We start from the raw sequence: 18,891 nt of genomic DNA, 5'->3' as shown, positions 1-18,891 counted from the left end.
TACAATTTCATTATAAAACAACCATGTATCCATTTATAGACCTTTAGGCAGTTCTAGGATAGCAGAAATCCATGGTGTGTATTACTAGTATTAATAACATTAGCTGACATTTATGAAGTGCTTGTTGTGTGCGGTGTAGTGTGCTAAGCATTTATAGTTATCTTATTTGATCTTCAAAACAAACATAGGAAGTAAATCCAATTATCTCCATTTTACAGATGAGGAAACTAAGGCAAATAGAGATTAAGTGACTTGTACAGGATCACATAGCTCTTGGTCTGTGCATGGAGGCTGGTATGAGAATGAACTTAGGTTTATTGTTAGTTCTTACCATTACCCTTTGTAGTTCATGATATTATTAAGTTAAAAGGAGTAATAAAAACATTAGACCGTGTGCATATGATTATTATTTTATTACGGGAAGACATGGTAGAAAGAGACACACACAAGATGGTAGGGTGGGCTGTGATCTCTGGTACTACTACACTGATGAGATTTCAAGTTACACTAACGCATTTGAGTATTATTATTTTTAATATAATAATATATAATGTTATATCATATTATATATTAATATATAATAATATATTGAATATATTAATTAATGCATAATAATATATTAAATATTTAATTAACACATAATATATTAAACATATTAATTAATATATAATATCATATTGGATGTATTAATTAATATATGATATAATTTAATATAATAAAATAACAACTATATAGCAGTGTAAGTGGTAAAAGCTGATTGTGGGTGAGGTGAAAGGCACAACCAGTAGCTTGGGGCAGTCATGATACTCTGTGCTAGAGAGAAGGTTTCATGGTTGTGAAATTTGCACCCCTAAAGACAAAGTAGCCCTCATGGTTCTCAATTCTGGACCTCTCCAGTTGTCCTCCATCTGATCCTCCCCTCCCCTCTCTCTTTTCCTGAAGCTGCAAGAGAAACCGTATGGTTAGAAAGAGAAGAGAGAGCTCGGCAACATTATGAAAAGCACTTAGAAGAGCGCAAGAAGAAATTAGAAGAACAGAGGTTAAAAGAGGAGCGGCGACGAGCTGCTGTAGAAGAGAAGCGAAGACAAAGACTAGAAGAGGATAAGGTGAGAAGCTCTGACCAGTGTCTACCACATCTTTTGGTCTCAGATGCAACAAAATTATAATGTATGCATTTTCAGGAAAATATCGCTATGCAAAGCGAAATTGTTTCCACAGTGATGATCTGTTTTGCATATGGCAGATTTGATTTGAGAGAATGAGATGTTTGCTTTGTGAAGGAAATTTCTTCATGTAGCCTAATTTTCTAAGAAATTAAATTTGCAATCCAGAGTTATTTGTGCTGATGTACTGAGGAGTTCCTAAGGAGGCAGGGTGAATCCATCCCTCTAAATCAATTATTCTTAACATCTTTTGTGTCACTGATTTCTCTGTCACTCAACCCTACAGATCCCTTCTCAAAATAATGTTTTAGAAGACTTCAAATAAAATGCATAGGTTTATCAAGGAAATCACTTATGTTAAAATACAGTATTTTAAAAATAAACACAATTTATGGCCCCTCAAGTTAAGAATCCTGAGCTAAAATGTTTTTAGTTGGGGTCTGTTGACTGTGAGTCAATGTACCTATTATTGCATCTGAGTTGGTCTTAGTCAAACTAACCATCGAATCCTCTTTCACATTTAAGGAACGTCATGAGGCTGTTGTCCGGCGCACAATTGAGAGGAGCCAGAAGCCAAAACAGAAACCGAATAGGTGGTCCTGGGGGGGATCCCTCCATGGCAGTACTAGCACCAGCATTCACAATACAGGTAAGAAGGGTAGAGAAGAGCTCCTAAATCATTTCCTTTTCTTCCAAAAACTAAGGATGCTCCTTGGAGCTCATCAGATAGGAAGCAATGCCAAGAGGGAAATGTTTCTTTTTTTCCCCCTCTTTTTGAATCTATACCTCAATTTTTGCAAAGGGAGCTAAGTTCCCCCGAGTAAGGAGAAACATAGAGGAATAAGACACTCAAGAAAAATTGAATCCCCTCACCCTATTATTGAATTGGATGTTTTGTTTTGTTTTTTTCCTATGTTTAAAGGGGATATGGAATGAATGTAGAAGGCCAGAATAGGGTTTAGTCTTTCAGGTGTCAGTCAAACTGTTGATCTCAAGGATTCAAAAAGTTTTTAGCAGCAGTGCACCATTCACAGTTTATAAAATAAGGTATGGATCTGAACTTAGTAACACTTTAAGCAAATAAATTACCATATGTGATTCAGTGATAGTAGATGGATTAAATTTGTATTTTTTTGGTAAAGACACAAAACATAATTTTTTTTTTCCCTTTTCTCACCAAAATTACTTTATTTGTGCCTTGAGTCTTTGTGTGCTGGCTGAACAATATATGCACTAATAGTGTAGCACTAATGATGAGGCCAGGAAATAAAATTATTTCTAAAATTAGAAATAAAGCACAGTAAATAATGTAGGATCTTCCCTCTTGATTTTTTAACACAATTCTCATTATGTGTGGAAATTAGTCTCAGGGATCAAAAAAGAAATAATGAGCATTTTAGTGAATCTTTACTATCATTGTACTGTAAATTGAACATACCTTTATTTCACATGGTGTGTTAATACTTTTTTTTTTCCCTTTTTTTTCCATTTGTGTGACACAAATGATCTTGTTTTTGGTTTTTTGTTGTTGTTTTTGTTTTTGTTTTTTATTTTATCTTGAAACATCATTGTTTTACATTCTGTCCGTAGGTGGTTTTGTTGAGACACCATTCACCTTTCTCGATTTAGCAGGCCTGGACCACCACTTCACATCTTTGGGTGGTACTAGAAAATCTGGTACAGCCATCATCATATCTCTTGACTCCCTGACCTGTAGCTAGTGCCACAGATCTAAGACCAGTTCATCCCTAGCTGAGCCATCATCACTTAGACCTAATGCATGCTTAAAATCCTACTGCTTAGCTCTAGATCTGACTGATAGCACAGTTCTTCTCAAGTGTGATAATTATTGCTTGGGGACTTAAAGAGTTTAAGATAATCCAGCTCTCCATCTATGTTTCTGTAATATTAGAATTATGGACAGAAGTTTCCTCCTGTTTTCTAGGAGAGCTAGCTTATGTCTCTGGAATTACACATTCCTTCAGGACATATTCCACACATGGTGTAAAGCACTTGATTTGGAGTCAGATGACATGAATTAAAATTCTGGCATAACTCCTTGTTCTCAACATAGTTCTGGGCCAATCAGCCTCCATTTTCTCAATGGTAAAATCAACATTCTGGGCTAGATGACCTCCAAGGTTCTTTCCAGTTATAAACTGATGGTCTTTTGATCCCTTGGAATAACTGCATTTCCTGCATTTGATTCTTTTTTATGTAAATCATTAAAAATGTTTATTAACTAAGTGATTCAAAGATTCAAAGCATCCCATTTATTTTAAATCTTCTTGATTATGATCACTTTTGCCATTTTTCTTACTTGAATAAATGCAATAAATTTACTTGTTTTTAAAGTTTTGTAGCCCAGCGGCTTGTGTATAGGTGACCCTGAACAACCACTTGATGAATTATTAAAAGAATATGAAAAACATGTAGCCATAAGTTCAATTTACAAAGTTGTTAATCATAACACAAAAGCTTTTTTTTTTTTGGGGGGGGGGGGAGGAGAAGGGGAGGGAAAAGGGAACTTCTCCATGACCCCATCACAATACCTGCCCACTAAGTCATATTAATATAAATAATGAATTATTTTCTCAGGGTTATAATTTCTTTTTCAGAATAATCAGAAATAGTTTTCCATGATATATAGGAAAATCAACATATTGTTGATTTTCTTGTTCTTGTAGATATTCTTTCATCTGGATCTTTTTTCCTGTACTTTACAAATATAGTATTATAGATTTCCAGAGATAAAAGGAGAAAAACTAACTAAACTCAATTTCTTCTTCTACATTCATAGTATTAATAAAACCATTGCTGCCATTGAAAGTAAAACATCTATTAGCAGTCTTTCCTTAGACTGCTGGAAAAAATCTACTTTTTTTTTTTTTCCAGTATAGTGAATTGGGGGAATTGATCTATAGGCTTTGAGAACAGAGACAGTAGACCTACTGTTTTTTAAAAAAATATATGAAAAAAATTGGAGTTTAATTAGATTTTCAAGTCATAAAATCCCCAAGACGACTCCAATAAAAAAAATCTTGATTTAAGCGAGGCCTATTTTCTATAATTTTCAAAAGGCATTTATTTAGTGTCTTAACATGGTAATGATATGCAAGAAGGCTGTATGTTGAGAGCTACATGGGTGAAAGTTCCTGGCCAGGATATGCTTTAAAATATTTCTCTCCTAGAGAAAGAAATTGCCTAATGCACTTCTAAAATCTCCTTGAGATAAAAGAAGAGAGAGAGAGAAAGAAGAGAAAGATTCTCTAATCCTTATGTTCCATTATCTCACCATTCATGACCAAGATGTTTTGATTTATTTTTATTCTGATTCTTTCTTTCTGGTTGCAAATTCTTTTGTCTTTGAGAGTAACTTGGAAAGCCATCAGATTCGATCAAAGTCAGTTGGGTAGAGATAGATTCTCAAAGATTATTTCAAAAACATTTCATCAATATAAAAGTATCCAAATGAAGCGCCCCTTTTGAGAGTTAAAGTGGTTTTCCTAAGAGAATCTAAACTAGAAGCTTTTAGCTCTACTAAAATAACTATCAGAAGATATAATACATGTCTTATGTTTATACAAAGAATATTTATTTCATAAAGCCTGTTGAAAATAGAGATGAGAATACAAATGAACTTGTGATTTCATTGTATAGGGAATTTCTAGTGAGCAAATTTTCATTTGATCAACAAACTATAAATTATAATATTAGAGAGTTTTCTAGAGCAGTGAGAGAATAAGTGATTTTCTCAGGGTCACATTGCCAATATCTATTAGAAGGGAGATCTTAACCCAGGCTTTCCTGGATAACTTGCTATCTGTTACACCAAACTATTTCAAACCTTGGAAATAATGGTCCAGAACAGTTCATTTGTTCAAGCAAAAATGGCCCTGTAATAAGATATCTAGACAAGTAGAAAGTAACCAATATGTTAAAGGTGTTCTCTTGAAAAATTAATAAATCCCATGGGATTTTTCAAATTATTTTAATCATGTAATTTAATTATAATAAATTGGTAATACAATGTAATATAGTATTTTATATATTTATATTTTAATGTAATATTTTTCAAATTACTTGTGAAAATAAAACTCAGCAAAAAAAAAAAAGTTAGGTATTTTTTAATCTACTGAAAATTTTTTTTAAGAATAATATGGAGCCCTTGCAATTGGCAGTATTGAGGAAGAGAACTGACACTTGTCTGAGAGGCAATACTTAACTTTCTATGATTTATTATTATGTTATTAAGTGGATGTGTTCTTCAGTATAATAGAACCCATGTAACAATGAGCATGAGTGGATTCTTTTCTACTCCTAGCATGCTAGATTCAATTTTGCCATTTCTGTCAGTATTATCCCCTTTTGACTGTGCATGTTATACATGATAGTAATTTGGCAACAAACCACAAGTTATGAGAATCAAAACAATATGATCTCATTTCACTTAATTTAACTGTTTCTCTCTCTTGGAAGGCGTATTTGGAGGAGGGCAGATAGTTCATCTGTGCTGTGTAAGACCGCTCCCAACAGTATGTGATGGTGACAAGTGATGGTCCTTAGTAGTCTTATTTCAAAAACTGGATGCTGTTGGCAGAAAGCTTCCACACCTTGAAAGAGTTTCTTCTTTTGGACACTCAAAAGTACTGTTGTTAGCTTGCTTTGATGTCCTGGGGAAATTACATATCTAGTTGCTAGAAGTTACTTTCCACATACACACCCCAACTTTTGTGCAATATGTTATTCTGCTTTCCCTAAGAGAGTAATACCCACTTGTTTTTGGTTCAGGGAGGTTGGGGTTGGGGGGGGGGAGAGGGGAGAGATGTCATAATATAGTGGTCACCTTTCTGATTTCCAGTGATGCTATTCTAAATTCAGCAGAGGCTTATGCCTTTCATCCTCCTGGAGGGGAGATTTTCCTCCATCCTAACTCTCTTTCCAGAAAGAGTGCAAGAAGCGCATTGTATTATCCCTATGCGCTATGGCCCCTTTAGTTTAATCTACTATATCCCAGTTGGTTTCGCTGACACAGAAACTGGTGCCCCCAAAACTGGCTTTGTTTGTCCTACCAAAGAAAGAATTTCCTGCCCAGCCTTTAAGTTACCCATCAAACATCCACTGAGAAAACTGTGCTATTTTAAGTGATCTAGCAATAGAGCTGAATCCATCCAGACCTAGCTTTCCCTTTCATCTACGAGCTAGAAAGCTTCGGTCTTGCATGTGGGCTGTCAATTAGCATTATCTCCATTTGTTTTAGATCCAGACAGGCGGTCAGTTTCAACAATGAATCTTTCGAAACATGTTGATCCAGTCATTAGCAAGCGGCTCTCCTCTTCATCTGCAACATTACTAAATTCTCCAGATAGAGGTACAGTCAAAAGGAAAATTTTAAAGTGTTCTGTCTTATTACCTAATGGCTCTTTTGCATATTTACAGCTACACTAAGCATCTGAAGTTGTTTTCCTTCCCTACATTTCTTAAATAGGAAGAAAAAACTCCAAACTAAAAAAAGCATTAAGCGCCGAACAACGTTTTCCTTGCCGAGAAGACCATTTTTCATTTTAGAACTTGGCTGAATGATTGCATTTAGTACACGGTGAAAATGGTGCTTCCTGTCAAGTTTTAGTAAAAGAGTTTACACCGCCAGAAACTACCCACTTTATCCACAAAAAATGCACGTGGCCTTTTCTGAGAACATTTATTGGGGGCTCTAACCACGTGGTCATTTGGCTGTTTTTTCGGTACTGTGGGAATGCCTGGTTTTGAATTTCCAAGCCTCACTTCAAGTGGTTCCTGTTGGTAAACTTCATTGTTTTAATTTATTTCTCATTGAACCAGATATTTTTTATTGCATTTCATGTGTCTATGTTCTTGCTTTTTCATGTCAATTCATTTAGCCTTGAGATTTGCCTTAATTTCCAGAATGTCTTCACAAATTAACCAGTCACAGCCTTCCAATTAGAAACATTTCATTCAGATTTTGAGTTGCTTTCATTGCAAGGATTTACAGTACATGAGATGCTAGCAGTTAAAGTTTTGTGTATACATATACCATAGAAGGAAAAAAAACCCTGCTTCTTTTAAAGGTATATATTATATACTTTTCACAAGCTAAGTTATAAGAAATATCAAGATTTTAAAGCTGACTTACTGTGCAATATGAAAAAATTCTTTTAAAATAAACATCACAAGCTGATTACTTTGAAAATTTCATTATGAAACTGATTGGAAAATTTCAGTGTTTATTGTCATCATGTATATATGTATAAAATGTATGTGTGTTCTATACTTGTGTGTATGTATATTTCTATACTTTTCATATTGTATATTCTCATATCATGTATGTAAAATGTTAGAATGTTATAAAAAAATGTTGAAAGTTACTGTTAACATATTATTTTTAAATATTTGAACCTAGGGACAAAAAAAAAAAAGGAAGGGGGAGCTCCTTCTCTTAACACAAACCTTATTTATTTCTGTTTCTAAGCTATTTGAATTTACAGTCAAAGATTATCTTTGACATACAATCTAGACAATACGGTTAAATGATAGTGATTTCACATACAATTATCCCTTCAATAACAGAGATTAGGGTAAAGATGTCCCTACTAACTGGAAAATCCACTTAAATTTTTTTTGACCCTCCCCTTATCCCAGAGAAGTATGAATTGTTATAGTATTAAAAGATAAAATATATCTCTAATTATGTAATATTATACATATATTTTAAGCATTTCTGAGTTTCTAAACTTCTTCTGTATCATCTGCTAGCCTTCACAGTTTATTTGTGGCTTCTGCAAAACTTTCCCCAAAACTTCATTTAATTTCTCTCATGGTGACTTGCGATACACTGAAAACATGTTGGGAAAAGTCAAAAGGTGGAAGAGGTAATTGTATTTGCAGGAAGAACCATGTGTTCAAAGTCCTTTTTTCCAAATAATATTTATAGTTATATATACAGGCCTCTAAGCCCAACAAAAGCAACTTAGGAAAGCTGTCTTTTTAACTATTTGCCTTTACTTTCTATGGACTTGATCTGTTCAGCATGTCAGCATATCTGACCAGCGTTCCCTGGTGCCATGGCTGGTATTGATAGGAGAACAAGAGGCTGTTTAACTTTTCCCCTAGGAATGTTAGTGACAAGTGCTAACCTGCCCATTTCAGTAAGTCAGGTCATGGATAGAGAGAGTCCTATGGATGGGCACCAAGCAATTAGAATGTGCAAGACAGAACCTAATAGATTGACTTTAGAGTCATAGAATCTGATAGCTAGAATGGGCCTAAGAAATCATTTACTATAATCTCTTTCTCCCTCCCTCTCTCCCCATGACTCTACTTGCTTTATAAACAAGGGAACTGAGGTGGAAGAAAAGTTAAACAATTTATTAAGGTCAAACAGGCTACTGTTGAGCAGAGACTAAAAGTCACTTATTTCTGTTCTTATTGTATTGTAAATAGCTAAAATATTTCATGGGGATCCATTCATGGAGGACTTTTCCCTAAATGCAATCATTTCTTTTTGATGAAGAATTATGGAGAAAGCTTTGGGTTTCAGAGACAGATGAAGACCACTAGTAGATTGCAGTAAGGATCAGAACACAGCAAATTTAAGATTAACCCTGTTTGAATAAGAAAAGCAGAATTACGAGACTGACTACTAGGCATAGTTCTAGGAAACAGAACTAGACAGAAATAAGGCACCATTTAGTAGATCCTTCTTTTCTGTCTTTTTATCAAGAAAGCATTGATCTCACTGAGGCTTCTGGGCGAGATCAAATAGTAAGGTCAGATTCAGGTTCACCAGGACTCCCCAAACAAAGCTTCAGGTGATAAGAGTAAGCACCAATATCAGGAAGACAAACAATTCCCTTACAGTGTATCTGAGGAAGTCAAGGATTTGGGGGTTGTTTCATTGTTTTATTTTTGTCAACAGATATACCTTTAAAATAATACCAATTCGTGGAAGTATTCTGAATTTGTATTTCATTCCTAAAATGGCAAGATTTGAGATAGGGAGGAATTTTTCTTTTCTATTAACTGTGAAGAGGAATTGTTGGCATATTACTTAAAATCATTTTTATCTATTCATTGAAATGAAATTAGGCAATCCAACTCAAAGAGACTCATTGTTAAGTCATTTTATCTATCACTGATCTAGTGGTATAGAGAAACTTTATTGCTTACTCATGTCTTAACTTCTACATCCATACTAAATTTCACATATCCTAGATCTTCTTTGCTTATTCATGTACGATTAACTTTGTATCCACTGATTCCCACACACTGCTGTGTCTTCTTTGGTTTTTTAATATTCTTCTCACCTTAATGAAGTCATAACCCAACTAGCTACGTAGTTATAAGAGAATGTTCCATATAGTCTAGCTTAGTCAAGTAAAGATATCTATGAAATTAGTATTTCTTTTGAATTTTGAACCTTTAAGAGAGTATTATGATAAAACTTCATTGTAATAGGAAATGAATTAAGAAATACTCTTTTTTAAAGAGGGATTGTGATTTGCTAAGGTTTTTTTTTGGGGGGGGGGGAGGGGAGTCATTGTAGCCACAAAATAGTTTTAGTCACTGGAAATTGTTAGGTTAAGAGCTTTTAATTAATTTCTCATCCTCTTTGATCTTTCTTGCTTAACAAGTTTTTCAGAGGTGAGACATATTGAAGCATAATAATGATAATATTAGCAGGTATGTAGATAGTTTTAAGATTTTTTTCCAAGTATCTTATCTTATTTGATCTTCACAACTCTAAGTGTTTCTATTATCCCATTTTACAGATGAGGAAACTGAGACTAAAAGAGATTGTAACTTACTTAGGGTCACACATCTAATCAATGTGTGAGGCAGGACTTGAGCTCATCTCTTCTTGTTCCAAGTCCAGGGCTCTAAGGAAAGCACTCTTTTCTTTTTTTTTTTTTTTAATTAAAATCAAAGACATTTTTACTTGTATGAACTTCAAATTAGCAATATGTCCTTTGTGAGTATATAGTGCTTTTACTTTTAATACTTTTTCCACACAATTATTCAAAGATCTGCTCCTGAACCTTCTGAAGGAAATTTATGCCTTTTTAAGAAGCTTTAGAAGAATTTCTTACCATCTCTTAATCATAAGGAAAATTACAATAAATTTTTAATTTTCTTCTTTTTAGGTAAAGGAAAAAAAGAGAAGTGTGTATAATACTTCATCTTCTTAATTCTTAAACTCAAAATAAACCTCTACAGGTTATTTTAAGAGGAGGAAAGAGGCACAGTATACTCTCTGACCCAGCAGTCTCTCACACCAGCATTATCACATATTATTAAATGATGTCTTGGAGTTTTACATAGTGTCTTTTTGAAGCAGTATTACAGGGAGGGACAAAGGAATCTGTATGGATCCCCATGAACTCCTTAGAGACATATATACTTATTGTAAAGGAGCTATTTCATTAAAAGAATAATTCCTATCATAAATGACACTTGAAAAATAGTTTTGCATAGAAAAGAACACAGATTGGGGACTAGAAAGTAATGCTGAAATCCTAGATTCTGTATGTGGATTTTATCACTATGTAATTTGTGGCAAAATATCTAATTTTCTGTGCCTTGATTTTTCCATCTACAATTTGGGTTTATATATATTATCAATGTCAAATTTACTTCAGTATTTGTCACAGAGTAAGAAAAAAAAAGTGGTATGCTAAGTAAAATAGTGCTCTCAATAGCTATGACCTCCTAATTAGCTACTACCAGCAAAATTAGCACCAGCACATAATAATTGGTACTTTAAGGAAAAGCCCAATAGAAATGCATATTCTTAGACTCTAAAATGCAGCTCTGTAGTTTTTTTTTGAGGGGGGTGGATTTCATGGCTCACATTTTAATTCTGTTCATTCAATTATTTTATAGTAATACCAAGGTTCTAATTGCAAAACTTTACAAATTAAATAATGATTCAGATAAAATAATAAATTCATGATGCTATATCACATTTTAACATTATTTATTTTGATGGGTACAATTTAGTTTTCATTCTGCAATAATAAATGAGTGACATGTAAAGAAAAAATAATCCTTATATAGAAGCAAAGTCTTAGATTGGCATGTGCTATAGTGCTTAGCCATTCAGTCTTGAATGGGAGAAATGAGAAATAGGAAAGAGAATTTCTGAAAGGAAACAATTTGAATCTTTGAGTTACAACTAAGAAAAGTTGAGCTTCATCCCTCAGAGGCTAGAAAGCAAAAGTGGAAAGAAAATTGTCAACCTCTCTTATATCCTTCTCATTTTTTTTTCTGCTTCAGCTCCTTGCCACTCCCCACACGCATTCAAAATGTGATTATGTGGTGAAAACCTTCAGTTAATGTAGTTCACCTTTTTCCCATTAATTTTTTTTCTTACTCTAACATAATGTATTCTAATTTTAGGCTATAGTAGTTTCCATAGAGATTAGATACAGAGTTACACTGTCATTAAAGTCTAAGCTATTGTCACATTCATTCACTGGGATTCACACAGATTTATAGATGTTACAATTGTATTCTTTTATTAATGTTTTATGGCATTTTATATAGTAATTACTCTGACAATTATGACAGTTTAATTATTGGGATTCAGTCCAGAAAGCCCAAATCTAACAGTGTTTCTCATTTATCCCTAGAGTGAACAAGGATTAAAAAAAAAAAAAAAAAGGATTGAATTCTTTAAGTATATGCTCACATTATGCTTTAGAAAACTGTGAATTCCTTCCTGTTGTTGATGTTATAATCATCATGACTTTCCTCATAGTTTTGCCCCACATAATTTCCTAATGGAAGTCAAGTGCCCTTCCTTTGAGAATCTGACCTTAAAACATTAGCCTAAGAAAACTGACTGGAAGAAACGATGATGCTACAACCTAGAACTTTTGATGCTGAGTAGGTGTCATCTTCAGTTAATTAGCATGAGTTTATTAAACACCTACTAGGTGCTAATCACCATTCTAGGTACTGAAGACACAAAGCCAAAACAAAATAGTCCACAAGAAGCATTCAGCCTATTGTACTTTTTAAAGTACATTTTTCAAGACCTTTTCTAGGGGACTATATTCCCAAAATATAAATAGGGAATCTGTGTTCCATTGGATCTTCACAGAATTTGCTCATTTCTCTTAAGATATTTTAAGGAAATCGTTTTTATAACGTCTCTAAATGATAGTCATCTGAACTTATTTAGGTAATAGAGATTTAAGAATTGAGTGATTTTTATGAAGGATCAATATATGTTTCTTGATATTGACTGTAAAGGCTTGATTGTTACTTTATCCTATCTCCTTTTGTATAATTTTCACTTGAGTATTCAGGATTGATATTGGCCATCTGGAGATTTTTTTTTCCTTCAAATTGGCTTATGGCTCGTGTGTTTAATTTTATCTTATTCCAACAGTAAACCTTATCTTCCATCATAAATTTGAATGTGGCTTGAAAGTCAGGGACCTGGAGAGCCCTATTTATAACTTTAAAACCATTCCCATGACTGTGCTGAATAGAAATATAGGAATAGAAGCACCATAAAATGCTTGCCAAGCAGTCTGTCATTTTTAAATTATGTTAAGTTGTTTTTCTTATTGTTTAGTTAAAAATTGAGGAGTATATGTCTTGTCATATACCTATATGTGAATGTTTTCTCCATTAGAATGTAAGCTCCTAGAGGGCAGGGATTGTTTTAGAGCTTTGTCTTTGTATCCCTGGCACCGAGCACAATGACTGGCATGTAATTGTTTAATAAGTGCTGGTTGATTGACTGAAAATGGAAACTGGGTTCTGGTCCCAGTTTCCTACTTCTTAGCTGTGCAGCCATGAGCAAAGCCAGTGCCCTCTGAGTCTCTGTTCTTCATTTGCTCCTACCTCACAGGGTTGTTGTGAGGATCTGTTCAAATAATATATTTGTAAGGTGTTTTACAGAACACAAAGTGCTAATAGAAACAGAAGTTATGATTATCTAGTGATCTTCAATGGGAATCCTTTTGTTTTTTTTTGTTAAGTCAGATGAAAAGTCTCCTAATATTCTGGCAAAACCTTTGTTGTGGCTAATTCTGCAATAGTAGATTCAATCTACTAATCTTCTTGGGTAGGTTAATACAAATACCCCCATCTGATGCCCGGATATCTTACAGATAACCACCTGCCTAGGGAAGAGAAGGCATATGCTAAGACTTCAATCAAAATGTTTGTTTCGTTTGTTGAGCAGAGTTGGGGGTAATCAGGAACAAAATAGGAATTAGCAAGGTTTGGATTAGCTATCATGGTTTAGTGGCAGCTAGGAACAGTACCTGTAAGGTAGGTGATGAAATGGGCTGTTTTAGTTCAACCATGGTTGATTAGAGCCCCTTTTACATGGGATGCACAGTATTAGGGATACAGAGTAGATAATTTGATCCTCTCAAGAACTCCTAATGGTGATGTTCAGCAGACTTCACTTTTCCAGAAACCCCAGTGTCATTTCAAGACGTAAAGTATGGAGACAGTAGCAATAATGTGCTGAGTCCCCTCATCTATGGAAAGAATGCTCTCTAACATCTTGCTTATGTGGTGACATTTAGCTCGCCGCCTGCAGCTCAGCCCCTGGGAGAGCAGCATTGTAAACAGACTCCTGACGCCCACACATTCGTTCCTGGCCAGAAGTAAAAGCACCGCTGCCTTGTCTGGAGATGCAGGTAAAACTTTACAAAGTGGAGCCTTCTGGGGAGAGCTGAGCATCCTTTCAAAGCATTCTAAACAACCATTTGGTCTAATCAAATTTCAGCTTTCTCCGAAGTGCACCTCGCCAGGTGAAATGGCTTTGGAAATTTATCTATTTGGTGTTGGTTTCATGCTATCTGTATTGTTTTCTTGTCAAAGTCTTAGCATCTTTATCTGGACACCAGATGCCCATAGAGACAGAAGGGAGCCTCCTGCTATTTATCAGATGTTTCTAGATACCCTCTTTCTGTTCGTGGCAGATATATAGCTGAAAAATTTCCCCTTTTTTCATTCCTGTGCCTTTATTTGAGTGGAAAAATAGAAATGAGTAGCAGTTATTTTGGCATTAATCCTTATAAAGAATCTAGATCTAAAATCTAGAAGAATAAAATCAAAGGATAAGTCTTTTAGGTATAACAGAATATGGTTTCCTTCATGTGGTCTCAGGCAACAAAAATTCCTCATGTCTATCATCCATGGGTAATTTAAAGAATTCATCATCAGCCTCAGAGAGGTGTTGTGAACTGAAATGCACAACATTTCAGGTTTGTAACAGTTTTTTGGGGAAAAAAGTTTAAAAATTTCCAGTGTGGATTATTTTAAACTGTTATTTAAGAATCTCAAATCACAACATAGAAACAGGTCAATTAATTTAACTGTGAATTAATGTAAAGCTATTATTTGTTAGAAAAGTGTGCTTTAATTTCTCCAAGACATCTTTAACCTTGAATTGATTCACATATTCCCAAATGCCTTTGAATATAGGGGGATTAAGTGACCAAACCATTTGCTTTTGCCTTCTCCAATTAGAAAACTGCAGATAATTTACATAAATTCTTCCTAAAGATGCTTTGATTCTGCAAGCTCCTGTCCTTTTCGCCTGCATAAATAATATTACTTTATACTTTTATAGTTATCTTTCATCTAAGGCACTTAAAGGACTTTACTAGGCTCTAACCCCATAATTCTCACAACACCCCTATGAGGCACATAAGGTACATGGTATGAGTATTCCCATAGCAGAAATGAGGTACCTAGGAAGACTAAAGGATTTATTCCAGGATGATTCTATACAGAGAAAGAAGTGAAATCTACATCTGCAAAATTTCAGATCTCATTATCTCTCTCTGGTCCCTGGGACAGCCATCTGTGCATAATGGGTGTTCAGTTAAAGAGCTAGACCATATTGCTTCTCATCATTTGAAACTCATTACTAGCTTCTAGAAGTGCCGAATTCTGATTTTAAAAGCCATAGTTTTGGTGGTTGTGCCTATTGATTTCATCCTTTCATAGTCATCAAACAAAATTATCTAATTATCTTCATTTACACCTAAATGAAGAACACCACAATGATTGTATGGCTTCGTGATTTATTATGTCTACATTATATGTTGTTTGATCTCCAATCATTTTTGCAGTTTGGGAATTACTTATTTCCCTACATATACCATTAACATTCATTAGAGCCCTTACTTCTTACTTCATTCTTTTCCTTTCCCAAGTGATCCTCATTTTCTTACCTCCTTTCATCCTTGCACCTGGTCAGAGTAATTCTCATCAAGTATTCTAACAACTTATCTGTTTAGCAATTCCTTTCACCTGCTTTCCTTTTTCCAAATGGATTTACTCACATAATTTTCTCTGCAGCATGAACCATGTAGTTCCTTTTATGTTAATTACTCGATGTACTAAGATAACCCTTATATTGCATTGTTACTCATCGTTGCTTAACTGTATTCTAATGTTGTCTGTCCATTTCTTATACCAACAAAATTTTTGAGATTCTCTAATTTCCATTGGAGCTTATGTATGAAAAAATCTTTCAATTAACTTTAATGTCAATATCTTAATTTTTTTACTTCTCCTTTGTTTTCTTTTTAGTCTTCCATTCCTTAGGATTATTCCTTTGCTACACCTCTTTTTCCTAATTACTGCAGGAATGAAGAAAACTAGGCATAAAAGTAGGGTATTTTGAAAACTACAACATTTTTCCATGTAATTTTCCATGTCACTTATATAAAGTAAGATGTTAGCTGCTTTCACATTTCAGAAGTAAAAGGGATACCTTACCTCTTATTGCCATGGGCAATGTACCAGTTATAGAATGAAGAAAGTCTTTCATGGCACCTGCTTTATTTGCCTTTACCTTCAATTGACTTTTCTATAATCATTCAACCCAAACACTTGAAACATGAGTGATCATTTATTTTAAGACACTGAAGCCTGTTTAGGCAGACACAGTATTTCAGAATTCAGGAAATTCAAATGTCTTGAGAGGATTAGGGAAAATTGCCAGGCATGTTTTAAATATGGTGTTTACAGTGAAATAGTAGTTGGAAATTAAGTTACTTCCCATAAGGAAGCAATATCATCTATTGAAAAAGGTTATTTCATTTTTTATGTGTTGCATCCCTGATCACTTGAACTAAACTAGTAGGTTGTTCTACTGTTTCTCCTTGAGTTAACTTGAGACATGAGGGTGAAAAAAAAAATAATAATACCATGGGAGGATTTTTCAAAGACATTTTCACTTTTTAAAAATCTCTATTATTTAAGAATATTATGATAAAGGAGTTTGGGCAGGGAATGAGCACAAGTTAGTGTAATATTCTTTCTTCAGAAGATTGAAATTACAAAATGAGTCATTTAAAGAGATCTACCTATTAGAGGAAACACTTAACAGACTTCAGAAACTCACTGCATCCCTAAGAGGAATTTAAAACTGTCCACCTTATCTGAAAGATGATACCTTAAACAATTAAGATTTGGGATTTTGCAAATGCTACACTGGGAAAGATTTAAATATATTCTCATGTTCTCATTTAATATTATCTCCTGCTACATGATAAACTGTAAACCAGTGGGAATGATGAGACTGGCATAGATCCAAGATATTCTCAGAAAATATTCTTCAGAGACCTGCTGAAATTGCATTGCATTTTATAGGAGAAGGGAAAAGGTATATCTGGATGCTTCATTCCACTTTGAAGGTGAAACTTATGGCCTTGGAGCCAGTATGTGTCTGTTTTTATTTTTTTCCTCCTCAGGGGATTAATGACCAGGAGGAAGCATACATAGCCCTAGGCAGAGCCAGGAGCCATTAGCCTCAATTGATCAATAATCCTGAGGGGGAAAAAAATAAAAACAGACACATGCTGGCTCCAAGGTCATAGGTTTCACCTTCAAAATGGAGGTTAATGGCCCCTGGCTCTGCCTAAGGCTATGTATGCCTCCTCCTGGTCATTAATCCCCTAGAAAGGTTTGGTTTGTGCGAATGACCATATTGAGTGGCAATGTTCATAAGCTTAAGAAGCTGTGGAACCTAGATGTTAGGATTTTCCCCTCAGGAAATTAAACTTACTTTTTAAGTGATTGAAAAACAAATAATTACTTCTGTTGAGGCTCTTACAGAATCTGCCATTAACTGAAAGAAAATCTGATGCCATATCCCATAATTTAACTAGGGAAAACATACAATTATGGACTAATTTCCTTTTGTATATCAAACCTACATGCCACTAGATGAGAGAGTATGCTGTTTGAAAATTCAAAAATCTCTGTGATTGCAAATATCTCTGTTCATAATGTCCCTATTACAAACCTCTAAGTTTAAGTATAATCTCTTGAACAATCCCCCAAATTATAGAAATTTATATTTGGTCACATTATGAATAGATCAAGAGATAGTATTTATTTAAATAGTAAAAATGGAAAACTTAAGCCTGAAAACTAAGACTAGCCTTGCCAGCTGAGAAAATTGAAAATACATTTGATCATCTACATGCATTATTACATAATGATACTTGTGTAGTACATTATTTTAGCATCCTTAAGACTATAAAAACATATACTTCATGGTAATGCTTTATGGTGGACAGAAAGTGATAAATGACTGTGCTTTTTAAAAGGTAGCTCAAAAACATTTTATTTTTTATTAGAAATGAGTGCGCTTTTAGAAAAGCTAAAATAAATATATGTAAGAGTGATTAAAGATTTTAAATATGCTCACATGTTTAAGATTATCTTTGATTTTTTTTGGCAGTGATGATTATAGATCCACAATTAGAACACTGCATCAGCCATCAGGAAGCCCTAAGTTCAAATCCAGCCTGAGAGGCTTACTAGCTCTTTGAGGCTGGGAAAGTCTCTTAATCACTGTCTGCTCCAGTTTCCTCATCTGCAAAATGGGGATAATAATAGCACCTACCTACCTCTCAGGAGTCCTTGTGAGGATCAAATGAGATAATTGTAAATAAAGCATTTAGCACAGTGTCTAGCATATTGTAAGGTCTGTGCAAGTGTTTATTATTACTCCCAAAATGTGTGCTTATATACACATTGATGTCTATTTTAAACACACACAAAAAAAGCATCACTCATGTAATTTGTGGGTTTATAGCTAAAACCTTTATCTTCTTAAAAAATGTAAATGATAATCTATCCTTAACTCCTCTAATAGAAAGAAATGTAATTATTCTTACTCCTTAGACTGCTGAACTTTCCTCCTGGCATAATTGTGCTGTGGCTTGCTGGCTGGCTTGCTAACTCTGTGCGTGTGTGTGTGTGTGTGTGTGTGTGTACGTGTGCGTCTGTGTGTGTCTCTGTGCCTATCTCCGTTTATCTGTGTCTATTTCTGTGTGTTTCTCTCTGTCTTTTTTTCCCATTATAATGCTTGTTACAAGAAATCTGACTTCTGTCCACATAACCTTTAAGCCATCCTTAAATCCTATGTTTGTCTGAAACAAACCACTTTTGTGTCCTCGAAGGTAGATTTTAACCAGAACCATCATTTATTAGATAAGACCATTGCCTGCTGCCTTTCATTATTGGCTACATTTGGATTTTTGATCTGTTGTCTAAATATGGCTGAATCACTCACAACATATCCATCCATTTCATTTGAATGCCCATTCATTTCTTTTGAAGGCATCATGAGTTCATGGGGCCATGGGAAGAATTGAATGATGGTTCTGGGTAACCTAGAGATAATAATATCTTCTCCTTCCTTTTCTTCTTTCGG

At 34.4% G+C, this 18,891-nt stretch overlaps 1 protein-coding gene across 4 annotated transcripts in view; it reads left to right on the top strand.

Annotated features, from left to right (window-relative positions):
• Window positions 1–18,891, top strand: part of MAP7 (microtubule associated protein 7) — a 229,801-nt gene that overhangs the window by 169,499 nt on the left and 41,411 nt on the right. For 3 of the 4 annotated variants that reach the window (XM_051997827.1, XM_051997829.1, XM_051997828.1), the window contains exons 4-7: window positions 943–1,106; window positions 1,689–1,812; window positions 6,424–6,534; window positions 13,733–13,846. In XM_051997827.1, coding sequence (XP_051853787.1) covers window positions 943–1,106; window positions 1,689–1,812; window positions 6,424–6,534; window positions 13,733–13,846 — 513 coding nt within the window. Of the gene's footprint in view, window positions 1–942; window positions 1,107–1,688; window positions 1,813–6,423; window positions 6,535–13,732; window positions 13,847–13,935; window positions 13,961–18,891 lie in introns of those variants that run through there. The other variant, XM_051997831.1, reaches the window with a different exon arrangement.

This window comes from Antechinus flavipes, chromosome 4 (genome assembly GCF_016432865.1).
Source record: "Antechinus flavipes isolate AdamAnt ecotype Samford, QLD, Australia chromosome 4, AdamAnt_v2, whole genome shotgun sequence".
NCBI classification, from domain to species: Eukaryota; Metazoa; Chordata; class Mammalia; order Dasyuromorphia; family Dasyuridae; genus Antechinus; species Antechinus flavipes.
Note: the sequence above shows the minus strand (reverse complement) of the source record. Positions and strands in the feature narration are given on the sequence as shown.